The sequence below is a fragment of the Battus philenor genome, unplaced genomic scaffold (genome assembly GCF_028537555.1).
Source record: "Battus philenor isolate CCGP_79_NKW_IND1 unplaced genomic scaffold, ilBatPhil1.0.hap1 SCAF_17, whole genome shotgun sequence".
In the NCBI taxonomy this organism is placed as follows: Eukaryota; Metazoa; Arthropoda; class Insecta; order Lepidoptera; family Papilionidae; genus Battus; species Battus philenor.
This window is the reverse complement of record NW_027181679.1, coordinates 12,652,306-12,675,414: the sequence shown is the minus strand read 5'-3', so window position 1 is coordinate 12,675,414 and position 23,109 is coordinate 12,652,306. Positions and strand designations below refer to the sequence as shown.

Here is a 23,109-nt window from a genome sequence, read left to right as displayed (position 1 = left end):
CCCAGGATTCGAACCCTCGAACTGCGGTCGCAAGTCTCAATCATTACTACCAGGCTACCAGTGCACTGTATTATTGATATATTTAATTTCTTTTTTGTGCTAGTATATTCCAGGAAAGTAGTCTCTACAGCTGATTTTACATTTATTTATCATCAGTTCTGTCTATACAATCTTTTCTTGTATTTAGACTTTCAACATATCTTTTGCTACACACTGTATTTAGTATTAATTATTTTTTTATTAAATTTACATAAGTAGTTTGACAATTATGAAATATATGGAACAGCGGACATAGTATCTTTAATTCATAGGTTTAAGTACCTATTTAAATATCTGATAGATTCAGGCGTTACTTTGCGGAAGTCCATCCTAAGTAAGAAAATGGACTAATATATAGCTACTTCCGCTATGTTACTACAACCATAGAGTATAAATGTCAAATATTTTAACTATAATTTCTATTATATTTTGACAAAGACCTAGTCGTCATCGTTATCGACTTTTCAGCACGTAGACAGCTACTGAAAAGCACAGACTTACCCTAAATGTAACTATGGGGATGTACCATAAACACCACGCTTCACAGGTGAATTGGCGATCGCAGTGTAGTATTATTGTACATAGAAGACGCTACTCCTCTTCCTCTGGAAACTTATAAGTAGTTGCAATTATATATTTAATGCACTGTGTGATTTATGTAATATTGTATCTCTGGAATCGAACCCGCGACCTACCATCGCAAGTCTCAGTTCACAACCGCTGAGCTACCACAGCTCGGCCTAGCGTTGACAATGCCTAGTGAATGTGCAATAATGAAGCAAATAAGCTATATGTTCAACCCTTTAAAACACTTGTAACCAAAGTAAGAAAAGGACCAATATTTAGCCACTTCCGTATATGCAGTGGTAGTCGTGCAACAAAGTGCACCGCCCGACTCTGTGTTTGGCACTAATCGGTGTAGCATAACTCCTGAAGATGCCCCGTAGAGGGGTGAAACACGTGTTGAGTAGTTTGACGGTGGCGGTTGTGTGATTCGCATTGTTTGCCGCATACGCATTTATCAGCGGGCTGGCGGGCGGTGCACTTTGTTGCACAACTACCACTGCATGTGCGGAAGTGGCTAAATATTGGTCCTTTTCTTACTTAGGATGGACTTCCGCAAGGTAACGCCTGATTCCATTAAATACTTGTAACCAATCCTGTATATATTTAAATTTTCTCTAATTACCTATATAATTTCTTGTAACAATGCGATATAATTTAATATGTCAAAAAATTAATAGCTTCGGTAGCTACTAAACAACTTTAAAAACACAAATCGATAATATTTTTTGGGAACGAAGTTAACTATTAAAGATTATCCGTACTTTTCCCCACTGTGAAAATTTCTTGCGTTCAGCGCAAATATTTATTTCTTTCAGACATCGATAAAAGACGTCTGAAGGTAAAAATACACTACGTTGTCTCGAAAGGGTGAGAACAAAAAATGAATAATAAATTTCTTTTCACAAAAATATTCATCGAGTCTAGCACTCGCGAACGTAATTCTTACCAGCACATCTAGAATTCTTTATTTAAACAAATTTAAAACGCGTGACTAAAATGTAAGCTGAATAAAGCGTTGTATTTAAAAGTAAAATAACTTAAGTTCTTTCTTTGAATCTTTCGCAAAGTCTAGACGAAACTCAGATAAGACTGCAAGCGATTTCAGACGATATTTATGGATAAAGTAAAAATTTGTTCAAGATGTTTGCACATAGTCATTCTTACCAACTCGTACAGCAAACAAAACAAATTTTGGGCAGCGAAAACACAAATTACATGTATATATTTACACATATAAATACACACGCACGCACACACACATATAAATTTATACATACATACATACATATATATATATATATATGCACGCACACACATACAGACAAACACACACATATGTGTTTGTGAGTGTGAGTGTTTGTGTGTGTGCGTGTGTGCGCGCGTGTGCGTGTGTGCGAGTACGTATGTGTATCTATTTAAATATAATAAGAAACGCATAGAAGTTTAACTTATCTAACATCTGAAAGTCCTACAGAAAAACAATTCAATTCATGCTTACAGTAAAATAATTTCGATGCTTGAACAGGGTATGACTAAACAAAGAGCACAAAATACACAATGCACCGACGGTAAAACTACGACGAAATAGTTGCCGCACTAAACTTGGAGGGGGCGCAAAGTAGCCCACTCGAAAAATGGAGCCGTGCTTGTAAACAGCGGGAATTGAGGGCGCGGAGCGAACACGATATAAGGTCAAGCACGTGACCCTATATCTTAATGGGTAATAGCGGTGAAAACGTTCCGGGTCCGCCGCGGACCTCTTGCGCTGGTTTTGCTTTCGTGAACAAAAATATTGTTTCATTTTATTATGACGATTTAAAAGTAACAGCCATATAGGCAGTCTATTTGTCCTGGTGTCTCGATATACAACATATCGATCCAGCCAAGCTTAAACCAAGATGCCCACCGGTGAGAGTAATTTTAAAATCTTATCACAGATCATATATTTAATGAAACATCAAAATATAACGACGAGAGGAAGTCCTGCAGAATGAGGAGAAAGAAATAGACAGGCAAACGATAAAAAAGATTTAAAACCACTCCAATGTCGAGTGTCACTCGACACTGATTTTGTTTCACAAACTCCACTGTCGAGAGATATTCGACATGGTGTAATACTTCTTTTTGCGGAAAATTTTAAAACAGAAAAGATTTTTGATACTAAAATGTTTGAATGAATGAAACATATTCTAGAATCGCAAGATACTATAATTCAATTAAATTTTATCGATGCTACATAACAGCCTTGGAGTGGAAAGGGTTAATTCAGTATAATAATAGCTTGTAGAAAAACACTTGGCACAGTCATACATTAAATACATACGCAATTAAACGCACTGATTGAAATACAAATACAGAATGATTAATTATGTGTAAAAGCAAGTAATAGCATTCTTAATTGCTGTCAATTGATGTATGGTATTCTCTATCCAAAAATCAATGATGTCAGAAATAATTATCGCTAACTCTCTGAATCTGCAGATCTTGTACAATCTGAAATTACCAGACTGTCGAATTGCATTTGATAAAAATAATCAATGCAACAATTCTGAGTAAACACTATAGATTAAAAAATATATGTAAAAACTTCAAAGCTTTTTTAAAAAATAAGCTATAACATTTACTTATCTAGAGCATTTTAAACCTATAACTCAATCACCCGAAAATATTTTAATACTTGCTTCATGATGTTAGCCCGGAGGCTGTTACAGCTTCATCTGAACTAAGTTCACGGAGCCAAAGTGTCCGTGAAGATAAAAATAAAACAGAAGCTAGGCAGACGTATTACAGTTGTACGATGATATTCGCACATAGTGAACCGCTCTACCCTAGTAGAGCTGTGTAGTGTTGATGTTGTGTATGCGGCTTGGTACGGCAGCGTTGACCATAGGCGAGCCAAGGATGGATTTAGATCCAACAATCAAACAGGTGTTGTGGTAATATTTTAAATAATTTTCATCATTTGCAAAGAGATTTTAATATTGAGTATAATTGAGGAACCTTTTTAATTCTTTTAAAGATTCCTCTCTAGGGATAAGTCGAATTCCTTTGCAGTTAATATAGTTTTCCGCCCCTAGGTCTTTGTAAGCCGCGACAAAGGCACCGTCGGCTCGAAGAAGTTCACAATTGAGATCACCGCACTAATAAAAAAATTCTTTCGCTTCTTTATCGACTTAGTGACCTATAAACTAAACGTTTATTCTCTACTGATATTTCATGTTATATATGTACCGTATTTTTAATCGCGAAGTCTTGAAAATTCATTATTATACATATTTTGTAAACAACTGTTAATTAAAAAAAAACACATATATATATATATAGCTTTTGAGTAACTACGAAACATCTTCTCGCCCAATAACCCTCAGTGCTTAAAGATGAAAGTGAATATTTACTTGAATTACAAGCTCACATGTGCTCAACGAGCTATGAAGAGGACGGATGCTCGGGATTTCTCTGAAAGATTTAATCAAGTATAAAGACATTCGTAGACGAACAAAAGTGTCGACATTGTCCCATAAATTAACAAGTTGATGGCAGTTATCAAGCCACATAGAACGCAGAACAGACGGCGATTACGGCCTTGAGTGTAAACCATAGAATGAAGCCAAGCGCAGGAAACTGCGCAAAAAATGACCCCCAGTGTCCAATAGTGGAAATGCGACATGTAAAATGACAATTACGAATGATTGTCGTATAGTCATAGAAAGCTGCAGTTTTCCATATAAGATACTCAACTTTTAGGAAAACCTTTCAAACGATATTTGTATCTATTGCTGAGGTGTATATAAGGTAAAGTCTAAATTACGAAACATTTAGACACAAAGCTATTTTAAATTAAGCTAAGAGACCACTTTGCACCAATAATAACAGACTTAAAGTTCTTTCAAAGTTTTAGAAGCAAGAACTTTAAAATTATGATTACATTATAACCTAAATATTGTTTCGTAAAAGTTAAAGGTAGAGGTGAAAGGTGTGAGCTTTTTCAGAAATAGATAGGAAACTAGAGAGCGTTACTGTGTTACCCAAATAAAGACATATATCCTAAATCAAAATTCGTGAACATCGATCTTTGAGTAGCAAACCTCAAACGGTAATGGTTCGATCATATTGATAACAAGATTTCCTGATTCGAACACCTGATAAAACAGAGCCGCCTGATAGATGAATCTTTAAACCAATGTGTTTTACATACGGCTTAGAAACGTAGTCTCGCACTTTGGGCTTCATTTGAAAGCTATCTATCGCTTAATGGGCCCTGAAAAAGCTATTCTCGGGATTTCTTTACGAGACAGAAATCGGAAACAAGAAGACGTAAACGTAGAAGACGAAAAGTACAATTGTTTAGTGGATTAGCAAGTTGAAGGGACAGGGCCCAGGTCAAATATCACGGAGAACAGGTGGCTGTTTTGATCCTAAGGAATGGGTGTACAGACTACGGACCAACAATACAGCTTTTAAAATTCCATGCGGGGAAGCCTTTGTCCATCAGTGGACATTCAAAGTCTAAGATGATGATGATGATCGAGTCGTAGTTCTGCCTCTGGCAATCTCGAAACATAATGATAAACCCATTTTGACTGCCAGCCAAAGCGTCGTCTCCTAGGTAACCGTTCTTATCCTATTGGAAATCTTAAAGGGAGGAATGATGACAGAAATGATGATGGCGGATAAAAATGCGATAGATGAATCACGAACGCGACCGACAACCACTGGACTTTCGCTGCTAAAAACATGGAAAAAGATGAAAAAGACCTACGCTAAATTAATAGTTAAGTAAATTACAAAAATTAAGAATAAAAAGACGACTACACCAACAAAAGCGGGAAAAGGTATAAAAAACTCTGAAATTGTATCTTCATAAATATATTATACACGACAAAGGCTCGGAAGAGGAAATCAAACGATTTATGACCCTAACATGTAACCTAAAGGTTCTCATGTGGCAACCACGTGCCGGTGGACGTGGCGTAAATATTCCCTGTTAGATGAACTAACGATATAATTAGGATCACAGGAAGTGGCTGAATGCGGGCAGCCCAGGATCGGCCTGTTGGCAATAGTACCAACCAAAAAGGTAAGTTCTTGTCTATGGTTTGACGAATTTGTCAAATATGTTTTTATCTGTGCTCTTTCTCTCTCTGCTCCCTACCGCCACCGAGCACACGTGTCTCCGCTTCCTTGTGAAATTAAGTCTTAATAAATTAATTCTTTCTCTGGACCAAAACCTTTTAATTAAATACAGTCTACTAAATTTAATCCCAATCTTATACACGGCCATCGTGGCGAACTTCATAACAGCTATGTCTTGCACTGACATAATTATGATGATAGTCGTAACTATATCTACTATTGAAAAAGTATCTAAACACAATAACATAACTTATTTCACAGTAATGCAATTTTATTAATAAGGACAAGAGAAGTCGGTAAATTCAATTCTTAAAGATAAATACAGCAATAACTATATTCACGTACACCCGCACCCGCAGTGGCGGCGGTAAAACATAGAGAAACGGTACGGCGAACTGCGCTAACTTTGCGGTTCATGATAAACGACATTACAGCAAATATATTTCCGCATTATCTCCATTGTACTGGACAGTTGTACAAAATATAATTCTAAATTCAAATATATTCTTCTTTAATCTTATGAATTATATATACAGAATAGAGCGTAAATTATTTATATTTAACACGACTCCCTATATATTTATTAAAAATGTTGAATTAATGAAATAAATAGGAGTGAGCTGGTCGCATAACGCACAGAAACGGATGGCCGTTATGACATTACGGACCAGCATGGGCAGCATAGGAAGTCCACGCAGAACGTGAGCAGATGACTTTGACGTCCGAAGATGCTACTGATGATGGTGGTGAATCTAAATGGTTCGTTGTTCGCATCGAGTGGAGAGGTAAGGTATGTGCTTCCACAAGACCGTGCAGCGTGGACGGCTGATTTTTACCGGGCTACGGATTTGTGAAACTGTTACTGGGGCCTTATTTATCCATGATGGGAAAACATCGTAAAGGTTTAGTCGGTGGGAATCCAACTTTTTCTGCCCTTGCCCTGCAAGGACGGATACACGAAAGCATTACTTTCTCGTGAAACAAAAAAACGCCAACAAGTAGAAGAACTAAAGTAGAGTGAACTATGTATACATTGAAAAGAACTAAAGTATTGCGGTCGCCTTCCTGTATCAGCGCATTCCATGGGATGTAAAGTTTCTTACTAGAACAGAAGGTGATTACCGAAGAATTTTTAGAATACGTTATGTATATGTATGTCCAGAAGAATCCACCTCCTGAACTAAATATGATGAAGATCCAAGGGAGAACGGTGTGCAGGAATCTGGAGAGGGAGATAGAGAACATTGGAATTCCTTATTCGCAGCCGATGACTTGGAGTAAAATTTTTGTAAGTTCCTCTTCTTGTTTTTAGCTGATGGACGCCCTCTGCAAGGCCTCCGACAAAGATCACCGCGATGCCCTGTCTTGCGCTGCCTGTATCCAACTAGTTTCCAAGATCTTACCTAAGTCATCGGTCTACCTAGAGGGAGGTCTACCCACGCCGCATCTACCATCTACCGTCGTGGCTGCCACTCTAGACCCTTTTGACCCTAACGGCCATCGATTGCACGCGCGAAGTATCCTGCCTACTTCCACTTCTGATGAGCAATTCTTCCAGATATATCAGTAATCCTGGTTCTTTTCCAGATCTCCTCTTTTATCATTCGATCTCGCAACGAAACTCCAAGCATCCTCTTACCAACATACTCTTCACTCCTCTCCGGGTGACCTTGAGACTTCTTATAAGGTGCATCGTAAGTGATCACCTCACGGATCCATATGTCATCACCGGCAACACACATTGGTCAACCTTCATCATCCAACATTGCGGTTTTAAAAACAGTAAAGTCTACTATAATTTTAATATTCAATTTTGGAAAACGAGTACGGGATCCCAGAGCTACTGTGTGTTTCAAATGTATCCCATGTTGGATTTATAAAATAAACAGATGATAGATGAAGTTTAGATCGTCAGAAGACATTGGATGCAAACTGATTCCAGCAGGTTCTTCTGGAAGTTTTGAGGAAGGACTATGTCTAATTGTGGACGTCTTACTGCTGGAATGATGATGGTACTCGTAATAACTTTATCTTTCGTGTGATTTGTGTAATTCAACCGAGAAACATAAAAATATTTTCACTATATACGTATAGTACTGTAAACATAACATAATGAGATGTAAGCACACACCGCAAAAACTTAAAGACTGTGGCATTTTAGCGCTCGAAAGTTTGAATTTGGAAGCTCTTAAGATACTTTACGAAAGTTCGAAAGAGCATTAACATCGGAAGCCGGGTTGGCGACGTGCTAATTTAAGGGGGCGTTCGATATTTGACTTTATAACAACGAATTTTCTTGAATAAAACCTTCGTGGAATGTTTTCGTGTTTGTACATTTTAATTTCTTTACCAGTTTAATAATACTTTACACTACTTTACACTATTGTATTTTAAATCCAAAGAATATCCGGTTGAGAGAATAATCAGTCTGTGAAAGTTTTCGATTATTGTAGTTAAATTCAAATTGTTCCAAGATTTACTACGAACGAGTCTTGAGTTATTTACTTGAGTAGACTTAAGTAGACGGTAAAAGGTCACATGGGGGATCATCTGATCATATCAATAACTTGTAATACTATAGCACTGAGGAAAGCATTAGGTGAAGAATTCCTCGTATAAAATGGTAATAAGCAGGGCACAAATGGAAGGGGGTTGGCAGGTTCTCCAGTGGCCGCAGCATGGGTGGAACAACGACATAGTTATGGTGGCGGAAAGAAAAGAAAAGAAAATGCGCATGTCCGATCATCGTGATGATCTTTGAGGAATGCCTATGCCTTGCAATGAGCGTCTATTGGCTAAAAAAGAAGGGGAAAGCAGTCGTTAGTATAGTATGAAAATATGACTAAAAAGAAGATATGTTAATGGAAGTCTTCATTCTTTATTTGAATCCATTTTAATTGATACATTCCAAATGGATTCGTTTTACGAAACTCTTTCGTACTACCACTCAAGACAAAAAAGGTGATTCTCTGCATGAGAACTTTATAAATAATTAACCCTTTCGTTACCAGCGCCGGATTTAGCCGGCATCCACCTTGTAATGTAAGCTTGTGTGTAGATCCCTGTTTCAAGATTTATCACAGCCAAATAAATCACTAATAATTATGCTATTATTTTTAATTAATATACCAGGAAAAATTTTAAATGAGAATATTCGAACATCAGCTTACCACCATGCAATGTGCACACTTCACGGCACATATGCGCAGTTCGGTAGCGTCACTTCGGCGGAACTGATTGCGGTAAGAGAAGGGTTAAAAGCAATAAGAATGAAAGAAAACGTGAAGTAATGACGAAGATAGAATGGCAAGATGTTGTGACGGGCGAATGAAAAGAAGTAAATAAAACTGTATTGAAAACTTTAGTGAGATCAAAGTTCCTGTATTTTATGGAATCAGGCGTTACCTTACGGGAGTCCATGCTAAGTAAGAAAAGGACCAATATTTAGCCACTTCCGCACATGCAGTTGTAGTCGTGCAACAAAGTGTACCGCCCGCCAGCCCGCTGATAAATGCGTATGCGGCAAACAATGCGAATCACACAACCGCCACCGTCAAATCACTCAACACGTGTTTCACCCCTCCACGGGGCATCTTCAAGAGTTATGTTACACCGATTAGTGCCAAACACAGAGTCAGACTCTAGAAGTGGCTAAATATTGGTCCTTTTCTTACAAAGTTCCTGTCCCAAAAATGATAGACGATCGAGAGGTCCTCTTAAATGGAATCACATAAAAAACAAGTTATAATAATAGTAAGTTTATTCTATACTCTTCCGGCTATTCTATTGTTTGATATATAAAACAATATAGTTCTCGAAACTGCCCAAAGAAGGCACTCACGTACAAAACTCAAAGGAAACTTTCAAGATAAGAAATAACGAATGAAACTTATCGTGGAAATATACACAATATGAAATTTCCTATTTAAGAGGTTTCGTGGCGAAGTTTCGCATTCAAATGCGGAACTGAAAGATAACGTTCATTGGCGAATGCGCTCGCCTCTTAAATTGTTACGTCTTTAATTAAATTGTAAACTGAAGTTGGCTGTCGGCTCTACTTCTAAGCTCTCTTCTCTCTCTCTCTCTTTGCTCTCTCTTCTAAGCTGTCGATTTTCCTAGAATATTCAAATTTTCAAAATGTATAGTTGCACCCAACAACTTTTGATATATTTATTACAAATATTTATTACTAAGCATTTCCCAGACAAACATGTATTAGGAACTTATAACTTGTAAGTGTCTTACCTCACGCCGATGTATACAGGGTGATTGATTACTGATGTAAAATGTAAACCGTTGAATATATTGCTCATTTATCAACAGAAAACATTATAGCTATTACACCTATATTCAATCAAACTGTATTAAGTAATCACTCTGAAACTCTATAGAGAAAAAACTTCTGGCAGTCCGAAGTCTGCAAGGAGCGATAGTAAAAAATAATACAATTATTTTTTACTATCTGTCCCATAAAAATTTAAATAAAATAAATACTATTTAACCCTTCTTTGCATGGTGATGGAAATTTCAATCATAACATTTAGTCAACAAAAAAAGATGCTCAAAACCCTTGTAACGTAAATTTGTTGTTGCTCGCAAACTTTTTAAGCGACTATTGCGTACAACAAAACGCGGTTGTCGAAAAATAGCAAAGGTCACTGTGAATTACCAGACCTAGAACTTGTCATTCTGCTGTTTGTTGTGACTGGAAGAAAGGAGCGAGATTTTAAATTGTTTTATGGAAATAAACGGAGATATAAAATACAATAAAAAATGAAGATGAGTGGAAAAAAGGTTTGTTTTCATGTTTTTGTTATTTTATGTACATTTTATATCAAAACACTATAAATGAATTTCTCAAAACGTTGTGATGGAAATTTACATCACTATGCAGTAACTTCACTAGTAATGTACGGGATTTTTTTTTGTAAATGTTTATTTTATGTTGTTTTTGGGGAAACTTGAATGAAAGAGATATTGCAGATTATCTTTGTAAGTAATAAGGCGGTTGGCTCTCAGAAGATGGCCTTAATGACCAAGATTCCGATGATGAAAACCACGATGCTGATGAAATTATAAGTGTTGCAGGAGGAGAATGATGATGACTATGTGGATGAAACTGCTGACGTTGAACCTCCTCTTGTAGAACCAGACGATCAAGAACCCTCTCACACATCAAATTCATCTAATTTGCAGTTTTCATCCAGTTTTCATTTGACAAAAGAAAATTGATTAGGAAAAAAAGGAATCTGGTGTGTTACACAGATAAAATTACTTTCTTGGGGAGTTCTGCTGCTTCAGGTGGTCTATCACACCTGGAATCTCCATATCAATATTTTAACCATTTTATCACTGAAGATTTTATCAAAACATTACTAAAGGAGACAAATTTATATAAAAAACAGAGTAATCTCAGTTCATCTATATCATTTACAGAATATGATTTGTATAAGTTCTTTGGTATATTATTATACATGCCAGTAATCAAATTTCCTAGCACAAGATCATACTGGTATACATACTGATATTACTTGTCCGTTTATTGTCCAAGAATAAAATAAACACATGGGAGGAGTAGATCTCATGGATAGCTTTTTGGGCAGAAATCATATAAAAATGGGGTCAAAAAAGTGGTAATGGCGTATTTTTTTTCATCTATTTGACCCTGCTAATATAAACCCTTGGATAGTTTATAAAAAAAATGCTCAAGAAAGTGATGAACCTAAAAAGAGTCTGCTTACAATGGGCCAATTCAGAAATGAATTGTCCTTTGTGCTATGCAACAAAGGAACCACCAAAGCAGCTAAAAGAGGGCGTCCTAGTACCAGTGTATTAGAAGAAGAATTATAATCAAAAAAAGAAAAGGTTCTCCAGCTCCACCACTTCCAAAAGATATAAGAAAAGATGGTGCTGAACATTGACCAAAAGTAGGTGGGTCACCCTGGTGCAAATTTCCCAAATGTAAAGGCTATTCTACTATTTCATGTAATAAATGTGGCGTCAATTGGTACTTAAATAAAATAATTATTGTTTTTTGAATTATCACTAAGAATAAAGAAGACTAAGTAAACAACTTTTTTTATTTATTTAGTACCGGGCTAAATATGTGAAAATGCATGATGATGTAAATATCCATCATATTGTTTTTTACATAATACATATTTTTATTCACACTAGGATTTTTTTTAATATTTTTCCTTTAATCTAGAGCATTAATTATATCACCCTGATTTATTTTAAAAAAATAGTAAAAATTATGCAAAGAAGGGTTAAATCTGTTGTATATATGTTGTAAATGCGTAATAATATTATTTTTTTAAAAAATGTACTCCCCAAACTGCCCTCTCCTTCATATCTGTCATCTCCAACCAAAGGTTGTCTGGTAGAGATCGCCTAGAGCGATAAGACTGCCTCTTGTACCTGAATATAAAATTTTTATCTATGTTATTTTGTTATGTTTCCTTTTTGATTCATTTTAATAGTTTTTATGTGCAATAAAATGTAAATAAATAACCAACCAACCAAGTGTAAAAGGTTTTTTATTATATTGTTATTACGTTGTTCATAATTTCTGGAATATTGATTTTTGGATAGGTTTTAACATATAGTAATTAATGACAAATGAGTTTTAAATCGACCATCGACTTAAATCATACTTAATAGCGCTAAACTATAACTTTTTTTAGATGCATCGAACTTATAACTTGCTGATACGGAATAAGAAAAAATAATGTAACGACCTTTTTTTCCGACGGCTTGTCATTGTCGCCTTCCTGGCTTGTTTAGATTATCCAGGATGGAGGGAATAGTGCGTAAAAGGTTCTCACCTAAGGCCTCATTTTGACTAGTATGGCTCGAAGGAAGCCTTGACTCGGATCACAATGTTTTATATTTATTTACAAGCTGTAATTCAGCTGGAGCATAGAAGGCATTTAGTCTACATTAATTGATAATATTACTGTAATCAAAAAGTAAAGTGAATTTTTTTGTAAAATGTTAATTCTTAATTTATTCATCCAAATCAATTTCATCCTATTCAAAGTAATACCCATCCGATAAAACGCACTTTTGTCAACGCTTTTTCTAGTATCCAAAACAGTAAGAATAGTCTTTTTCCGGTACAGCCTTCGGAAACCTTCGATACGGTTTTTATCTCCTCAATTGTGCAATATTCCGTTCCCACATTAGCCTTTTGTTACCTAATAGCCAGAAGTCACACGAAGCCAAATCAAGTAAATACGGTGGTTGCGGACCGATATCAGTGGAGTTTTTGACAAAACGAAGAACCATAGCATGACATCGACCAATCAAGACTTGACACAAAACATCCTTCAAAATTATTTGGACTGAGCCAAATGATATTCAGACTTTAAACAAACAGATGCTTGGCAAATGTTATAGACAGTACAACCAACCTATAAAATGACAATTTCACCTTACTTTTTGATCACAGTAGTATAAGCTTAAAGTCTTCCTATAAGATATCGACTATACTAGTACTTTGTTGCGTTGTATTAGAAAATAACTCTTTGAGCGGTAGGACGGCCACTAGACGGAATGAACGAGGGAAAGATAGCAGAAATGTGGCATGAAAGAATAGATTGAAAGAATATGTGAAGAACGAAAGGAGAGAATGGAAATAATAAATAACTATGTGAAAAAATAAATTGCCCGTAAAGTCCCTGTCCCACCAAAGATAGGGGTACGAGAGGCCTCCAATAGCAGGGGTTATAAAAAAAAAAAGACGGAATGAACGAAACGGTTACCTATGAAAGACGTGGCTTTGGATGGCAGTCTATACGTGTTTATTATTCACGTCTAACTACGATTTATTTGTCCTCTGTTGGACTTATATCTCCCGCTTAGACTTGAACTTGAAGCGACCTTCATACAGGTTAGTTTAGTATGCTATCTACCCACTGTCACTCTCACTGATTATCAGTTACGTTTATTCATGTAGTGTTGTTACTATTATTTAATCACAAATGTGATGAAGGCTATGTGAGAAGCATAAGCAATGTGTTAAGTACTTTGTGTTATAAAACTTTTTTTTTTCACCGCATCGAGCGCCAGGCGTCGTTGCACCGGATGGCCGGTGAATCAGGTCAACGCTTTCTGCTCCGGTATATCATGTAATTCCGTGTTGTTATCCAAACGAAGTCACTTGTAAAATAAACATGACGGCTTTGAAATTCGTGCAGTACTCACATTTTTAGTACACATTGCATGATTCATTTCATCATTATTACCAAGTTTTTAATGAAATCAAGCGTTACCTTGCGGAAGTACATCCTAAGTAAGAAAAGGACCAGCGAGTTGGCAGTCGGTGCACTTTATTGCACGACTACCATTGCATGTGCGGAAGTGGCTAAATATTGGTCCTTTTTCTTACTTAGGATGGACTTCCGCGAGGTAGCGCCTGATTCCGTTTAATACTACAGCCTTCCGACCACCTTAACAAGGTTATATATCTACGCTGAGATTGGACGTTCTATGCTCGTATACTAATTAAAAAAAATGAAACACTAAATCCCGTATCTTTTATAAAGTGTGACCCAACGTTTGTCTGATAAAAGGACTCATCCATGGCTTTAATGGGGCGTCAAGATAAATGGCACGAAACCTGCAGAAAACTCTTAAAGGTTTCTCAAAAAGATTTACCCATTCAATATAAAAAAATAAACTTATACCGATATTTAAAAGTTAAAAACTCTTCGTAGATTTCTTTTATTACTATCGATACTGCTGGTGCAAACTGCAATACATGACAGTATAAGAAAGTATATTCATTTTGTATGAACTCAAAATTTTCATTGACAATTTATTATTCATACATCATATTATGTCATAATCCACTTTGTTTGCGGGTACGTAATTCAACGCTATTGTGGATGTTGTTCGAGAAACTGAACAAGAAAATTTCACTCACGAAACCGCAGTGTGATTTGCAAGCGAACGCGGGTACACGAAGAGAAAAAATTATTTTCAAAAATAAGCAATACACAGGCTGATTAATAATAGGTGTGAAAACTTTTAAGGATGTATTATGTATACATCCTTAATGCTTAAATGCCACTCTGAGATACGTATTTATTCTATTAGAATACGACCGGCTATTTAAGACAATCTGTAGACACGAATAGTAAACAATAATTTATTTTAACTTGTAGTATTCAAATTTTATAAGTACATTTTCTAGGAAGAAAAGTCTTGCGTTGTTCGAATCTAGCAACTCCCCGCTTGCTATACTATCATTATATTTTTATTATTTCCAATATCTTTGAATTTGGATAAGTTATTCCGTACATTAACTGGCAGCAAAAGTGATATAAATTCAATCCCATAAGCTTTTAAACCAGAGTTCCCCAAACTTTTTTGTGTCGTAGACCCCTTGCCATGATTTTCCATAGTGAGTAGACCCCCTACTTACCTGATATTGATTTTCTGTAAATTTCTAACTGTAGTGAAGTTTAGTGTTAAAAACTTAAAGTAAAAACGTATGTTAATTTATACATTTATTGATTGAATTTTAATTAAAACTACTCAAAATAAAATTTTGTATCTGTTATGTAAAATATACGTAACATTAAATAAACATAAAATAAAATAACATATGCAATAAGTCAATATTTTTAGTGAGAAGGATGAACCTGATGCTTTAATAATAAATTGTCAACATTTGGCGTCAATTTTGTAAGGGTTAAACTTAAATCCTCGGTAATGATGTCTAGTCTGTGGACTCCCATTTTTATTTCATGGACCCCCAAATTTCTTTTCGCTGACGTAGACCCCCTGCAGGTTGTCATAGACCCCTAGGGGTCGATATAAACCACTTTGGGAATCACTGTTTTAAACCGATAACCAATCATCCTGTGGCTTTTACCCAACTTCATGTCAGGCGATAGACTCCCACTGGAGGACCTCCAATAAAAACGCTTCCGCTTGTAGCTTGAGCCGCGTAAATATAATATCGCGCAATCTTACCCGCGACATAAATTTGATACGAGATACTCCGACGAGATTTAGCCGCGCTGCGAAACCGTATTTATAACATCCGGATCACAATTTTTGTATGATAAACTAATGAAAACACAAATAAAGAATGCCAACACAATGAAGTTCCTCAATTTGGCACTTCCGCATAGCGGTTCATGTCGATCTTCTTATATATAAATAAAATCAGGGAAAAAATATCAGCACCCGTGTGGAACACACGAGGCCTTAAATTGAAGGATGTTATTATAGAAAAATCCAACAGATTCAGTTTCTATCAAATTCGGCATTTACTTTATTCTCATAACGTATGTAAGAGACACAATGTACAATATGTCGTTGTCAGCGGCGCATCGAACAGGGGAATCCCACATTAGAGCGCTCTATATTTACGTCAAACGAAAGAGACAGAGCGCTACAATAATTCTCGCCTTATGCCTGATATTTCATCAATATACCGCCCGAAGATTATTCCTCGCTCCGGAACACTTACACCACACTGGAGTCACAACACTATACACCTACACGAGTGTAGTCCCTCTTCGTGTAAACGTCTTCGTTGTAACTGGGATACGATCTGCCAGAGTAATTTTTTTATCTCGTGGACCTCCTGTTTCCGTGAGCTAAATATCGATGAAGCTACACAAAGCCTTAACCGGCTAGCAGCATAACTTATATCAAATAACATACATTATTATACATACTTCTACTTTGGTAAAAACAGGACCAATATTTAGCCACTTCCGCACATGCAGTGGTAGTCGTGCAACAATGTGCACCGCACACCAGCCCGCTGACAAAAGCGTATGCGGCAAACAATGGGAATCACACAACCGCCACCGTCAAATCACTCAACACGTGTTTCACCCCTCCACGGGGCATCTTCAGGAGTTATGTTACACCGATTAGTGGTACTTAGGATGGACTTTCGCAATGTAACACCTGATTTCATTAAATACTTCTACTTTGAACTTCCTGTTGTCATTAACTCCAAAACCTGCCATATCTAGAAAGAATCCCAAACGTGAATAAGTGATAATAACACGAAATAAACTATTGGGGTGTGTTCTATTGTATTTCTAAACAAAAACAAAGTCTCGCACTCCGGGATAATACAGTTTCTATGGTTTCCTTATCCTCTTAGCCGATACTTACAACACCTGACATACACACTTAATATCATACGAGAAAAAGAAAATTTCCTTTCTACGTTTACACTCTTACTAAAATTATAAGGTTTCAGAACGGTCAGTCTTGTAAAAAAGATGTAGTGAAAACAGGTCGGTTACGGGGAAAAACTGTTCGGAATAGGGATTCCCCTAAAAGGGTTTCAGTCTTTATAAACAAGTAGTCTATTATTTCTTGAAAAAATTTTAACCTTTCTTCTCTCGAAAGTAATTTTCTACTGTTATTTTTTTATTAAATATTTGATAATGTTTTTAGAGTAAATTTAATTAAAGACCGCATTCCTTAAGAAAAATTTGAAAAAAGGTTTTGTAATGTTTAGGTTTTAGACCCAAAGACGACTAGATAGAAAGAAAAACGAAGAAACTTTTTCTAAAATTATTTTTTTATTGAAAATTTTTTTTTTAATAAATATCTTTTAAATACTATACAGATATGTTTTATCTGTTTTATTTTATTTTATCCAGAATAACCACTATCATGGACCCCCATTTTCATTTCAAGGATCCTCAACCCCTTGCAGGTTGTCATAGACCCCTAGGGGTCGATATAGACCACTTTGGGAATCACTACTCTAGAAGGCTATGAGCAGTGCTAATCCGTCATAATTAATGCTCAAAGTGTGAATTGCATAACATTGTATTTCGAGAATCAAACACGAAACCTTCGATCGCAGTTACAACTACTTAGTAGTTATTTATTTACTTTATTGGAGATAAACAGTAACAAGAGGCAGTAAGAAAGTACAACCTTAAAAGCATAGACTTATAAAATTAGTTACAGTTGTTACCTTATAACTATCTCACTGAGAACATTTAATGATTTATAGTCAAACAATGACAGAACAAGTAAAAACATTACTAAACAGGGATCAAAAATTATGGTTTAAATACTTATATTATTTTTGTTTATATATCTATATCATATATTTATAATACGGTTTAAATTGTATTGTGTGTACTCAATAATTTCCAACGAAATTGTCTTTTTAAAGATACGAGAGAGCACGAGAATATATCAATATCACTAATACATGAATTGTGGAGGTCACACATTCTGTATAAGGGTGCACGTTTACCGATATTTGTCCAAGCCGTTGATAAAAATAGAGAGATCTAGAACGCGTTCTTGCTGCAGGAATTCGAAAGTTTACCTCGGACAACAGTTCCGAACAGTTAACATTGTCACCATAAATATTTTTAAGTATAGTGGCGAAAAGATCTTCCGCAAAATCATGCGGAAGATCTTGGGACCAGCGAGAAATCAAGACGGATCTTGGAGGCTCCGAAAGAATGCCGAAATTGAGACTATAGTAGCACAGCCAAATATCATTGGCGAATATAAAGCTCAACGAATCCGCTGGCTTGGTCACTTGAAGCGAATGGGATCGGATCGGAGCGTGAAGGTACCTGGAAAAACCGAGGGGTCGAAGACCAGTGGGTAGACCCAGGTATCGCTGGATCGATCGCGTTGAGGCAGACTTGCGCGAATTGAATGTCAACGAATGGCAGACGATGGCGCAAGATAGAGGAAAGTGGAAGTCTCTCGCTTCGGAGGCCAAGACCCACTTTGGGTCACTGAGCTAGCGGAGTAGTAGTATAGTGGCGTCCATTAGAGAACGCCGATCATTATCATTAGAGAATATCGAATTAGTTGGTAAGATATATTAATTAAAATATATACACCTTTTAATATGTTGACAATTAAAACCACCTACCTTCAGGTCTCTAGAGTGCCTCAGCTCTTGCCTCCTGGGCGGTTGTCCGGGCAGATCTGAATACACGAGGTTACGCACGGCACCTCGAAACTTGGGCTCAAATATCACAGACGGAAGTGTCAGCGCGGTGAGCTTTGTGTTGTATCTGCAACAACAAAATACAAATCTGTATCGAAATATCATAGATAAAAAATATAGCTTTGATTTTAAATAAATAAATTTATAACATTCCTTATTCAAATCGGCTATTACAAACACTTTTAACCCTTAATAGCCTAGAGTTTCAATTTTGATACCAATCTTTTAAACCATGAAAGTTCACATTACTATTTGTTTTTTTTTTATAGGTTGGCTGTACGAATTTTACTATTGTATAATATTCTTTCCAACTAAATTAAAAAAAATCTATTTTTCCCTTCATCTAGACCCTCAAGCAAACACAGTAATATTAAAAAAAATCACTTTCGTAAATCAGGCTCTTAAGGGTTAAATCTTCAAACATTTAGATATTGCATCTATAACCAATCAACCTGTAAAATTATTTCCACCACACACACCACAGCTACATCCGAAAACATCTTGTTTCAAAAACCAGGTCTTTAAAATCAAAATATTCTTTATTCGTACAAGCTCTTAGAAGCACTCGAACAATCGAAAATCAACATAAATTTGTTTGCCATTGTTGTGCCTTCAGGAAGCTACCTCCGGCTCAGAAGGCAGTTCTGCTGAGTAGAGCCAGCGAGAAACTCAACAGTCGCTCTTTACAAATATTTAAACCTTATAAATACATAGATCTTACACGGGATTCTATTGTATAACAGATTGATAAAGATTGAAGCAGAAAAATTAAATATATTATTCTAAATATTGTGAACATAAAAATTACTATAGATTTTAAAAAATGCAATGTTCACCAAATCAAAATATTCTTTATTCGAATAGGCTATTACAACAATCATCACCTCTGAAGGCAGTTCTGCTGAATAAAGCCGGCGAGAAACTCAACAGCTGCTCTTTACAAATATAGTTCTATAAAAAGTGCGCGACAATAATTAGCTTCCATAGTGAGCGTCAACAACATTTAATTCCACGCATTAACATCGATATAGTATTTTTGGATACAACAATATTTTTTTAAAATATTGATTTTAAATCTCTCCAGTAGCAGATCTGAATTTGATTGCAGAATTTTATTACACATACGTATACGTTATGCCATAAATAAATTATTTAATTTTTGAAGACGAAAACTAGAAGCATACTTATTAAACGGTTTTATTTAGTTCGACCCATACGGAATTTATTTGTTTATTTATTTGGGTCAAAATTAGAAATTGAAATTTAAGCACCTTCCCGTTGTCAGATTGATCTGAAATTTGGTAGACACATTTAATTTAGATGACAATACAATATAATAAAATCAATAACATTATAAATCTAAGATGGTCGCCGATACAAAATGGCGGATAACATATTTTTCCTTAACCTCCTCAATATGGGTATCAAATGAAAGGGCTACACTAGTAAAACACGATGATTATGTCGAAATTTAAAATTCAAGATGGACGCCGTTCCAATATGGCGGACTAGGTACATATTTGTCCACAACCACCACAATATGGGTATCTAAAAACCGTTTAACTTAAAAGTTTTTAAATGTATTTATTTTTAATCCTTGTATTAACACCGTGTTTATCGCTGCATTTTATATAATTTAGGATGTTTTCGCGAAAAAAAAATTTATTATAAATATGTTGTAACGCAAACCTAAGAATACCAGCTCTATTCAAAATCCCCAAATAATCCCGAGGTCCCATGCAATAAATCGCCATACTAACCTAGTCTTAATATCAGGTTTAATGATCTATTCAGGGCTCCTATACAGAATGATTTGTTTTAAGTATATAAGATTTAAATAGGTTATAATAAATTATAATAACATTTAAACGTTTAAAACATTAACATCTATTTGCAATCACTCCTTACAAAATAATCACTATGATATATGTAACATTCATTTATTAATTTTAAAACCAAAACCAAAAATTTTTCTATATTTATTTATTTATTTACTTTATTGGAGATATGTAGTAACAAAAGGAAGTAAGAAAGTACAAACTTAGAAATATAAAATTAGTTACAGTTGTTACCTTATAACTATCTCACTGAGAACATTTAATGATTTATAGTCAAACAATGACAAAACAAAGAAAAACATTACTAAACAGTGATCAATGAAATTGTCTTTCAAAAGATACGAGAGAGCACGAGAATATATCAATATCTGTCGTGCAATAAAGTGCACCGCCCGCCAGTCCGCTGATAAATGCGTAAGTAAGTAAGTAAGTAAGTAAGTAAGTAAGTAAAGGTAACGCCTGATTCCATTAAACACTTACGCATTTGACAGGCTTTGATATTTCGCTTTGAGGTCCGAATTTATTATTCATAACGAAAACAGGATGACCTCTGTCAGGTCAGCTTATACTTTAGGTTAAAGTTTAAAAACTCCTAACTAGTGAATGTACTGTTCATTTGCTTTCAATCAATGTAAGGTAGCTATTCATTCTACCCTTTTAGCTATTACATCCATAACCAATCACCCTGTAGAAATACCCGAAGATATATATATTTTAAAATGTTCACTTTATATGTCGCGTGCAGTCTGACTTCCACTTTGATATATTACAAACTGTAAGTTTAATAGAAAAAGACGGAAGATAGATGTTATACGTCCATCCCTATCGCACGAAGATGGATGTCGAGCTTCGTAAGCGGGAATTGTTTTTCGCAATTCGCTTAAACGTTGAAAGAGGAGATTAAACTTGAAGTTTGTGTAACAGACGACATTATTCTTTATTGCAATGCAGTAAAAGCTATTTTGATTTGTACTGACTAATATAGATGGAACTGAAAAATACGTTTATATCGGAATAGACGGAGATAATTTTAATACTCACACCATCAAGTCATAGCATGAATAGAGAGGCACCTCTATATATTCTTTAATTTTGTACAAAGCTTTGGTTGGACTATATACACATAGTGTGCCTTTCTCGAACAAATTACCTACATAGCCTGTGTGTGTTGTGGGTGGTGCATATCGCTCGTGATGAGTAGTAGATGCAGGTAAACGCGTGAATAGAACCTCCACTAGGAACACCAACAGCAACTCTTTAGTCCGGGTTCACTAAAATAGGGCTTAGGTCTCCTCTGCCTGTTGTAAGAGATTGACTAAAAGGCATCAGGTTCGCGTGAGAGCCTTCATCGTCCACTCAATGCAAACTCGACAAGATCTCGTGTTGTGGCAGTACAACGAGGATGTCGGGTAAACGGGGCTTCCTCCAGTGATGTGTCTTGGCATAGTAAGGTCAGCTGCAAGTTTCGTAAGAGATACGACGGTCTCTCAAAAGTTACCGAAGATGACCACAGAGGGGGTTTCAGTGAAAAGAAATGCCACATAACCCTGCCCTCCCCCGAGAGGCCAGGGTATCTTGTATCCTTCCAGAAAAGTTTATGCCAATCCAAATTAAGATGGAGCATCAACATAGTTACAGTAGCAGGAAGTCGCTAAATTTGGGCAGCACAAGACGGGAACGTCTAGATCAGTGATTCCCAAAGTGGTCTATATCAACCCCTAGGGGTCTATTACAACCTGCAAGGGGTCTACGTCAGCGAAAAAAAATTGGGGATCCATGAAATGAAAATGGGGGTCCACGATAGTGGATCTCAACACATACACTGATAGTACCTATTTACTTACATCATACTATCTTATAATATCAAAACATTTACATTATTTATAAAAGTACCTATGAAGAAAAAATGTATTATATATGTTTATAAAATTGTGTAAGTTGTAGGATGTTAGTATTCGCCTTGTGGTCGCAATACATTTTGAACATACACTAAACTTCCCTACAGTTAGAAATTTACAGGAAATCAATATCAGGTAAGTTAGGGGTCTACCCAACACGGAGAAACATGGCAAGGGGTCTACGGCACAAAAAAGTTTGGGGAACTCTGGTCTATAGGCTAAGAAGTAGAGGATTTAGCGGTAATTTCTTCTAGACCTTACTTCATAGTACTCATAGAATTATTACTAGAACCTGGTAAATGAAACAACTTTGAAATAAATTATTAATATATATGCGATTGACTTTAAAGCGAGGGGTAAAAGAGAAATATATCTATGATCTTGTAGATGCAGACCTGTTAGGGGCAAACATTAGCATATTACTAAAATAGACTCCCAAAGCAGCGTTGGTAGGATTATAATAAGTTTTGGTTAGGTAGTTACAGTGGGCGGTAAAGAGGGAACTGCTACGCGGGTCGTCAGCCCCGAGAACCGCACTTAGTATCCTCATGGCGATTGCACCGAATGTTTAGATGTTGCGTTTCTAGGTTATGCATATTTAACAAAAAAAAAACAATGATTGCAAACAAATAGCTTTCAATTTGAAGGCCAGTCAAACGCC

The 23,109-nt window shown here is 35.9% G+C and overlaps 1 protein-coding gene across 1 annotated transcript in view; it reads right to left on the bottom strand.

Moving 5' to 3' along the window:
• The window catches only part of Nrx-1 (Neurexin 1), a 284,025-nt gene that overhangs the window by 131,564 nt on the left and 129,352 nt on the right, over positions 1-23,109 (bottom strand). The window contains exon 6 of the mRNA XM_068763299.1: positions 18,635-18,779. Within this exon, the coding sequence (XP_068619400.1) occupies positions 18,635-18,779 (145 nt within the window). The remainder of the gene's footprint in view (positions 1-18,634; positions 18,780-23,109) is intronic.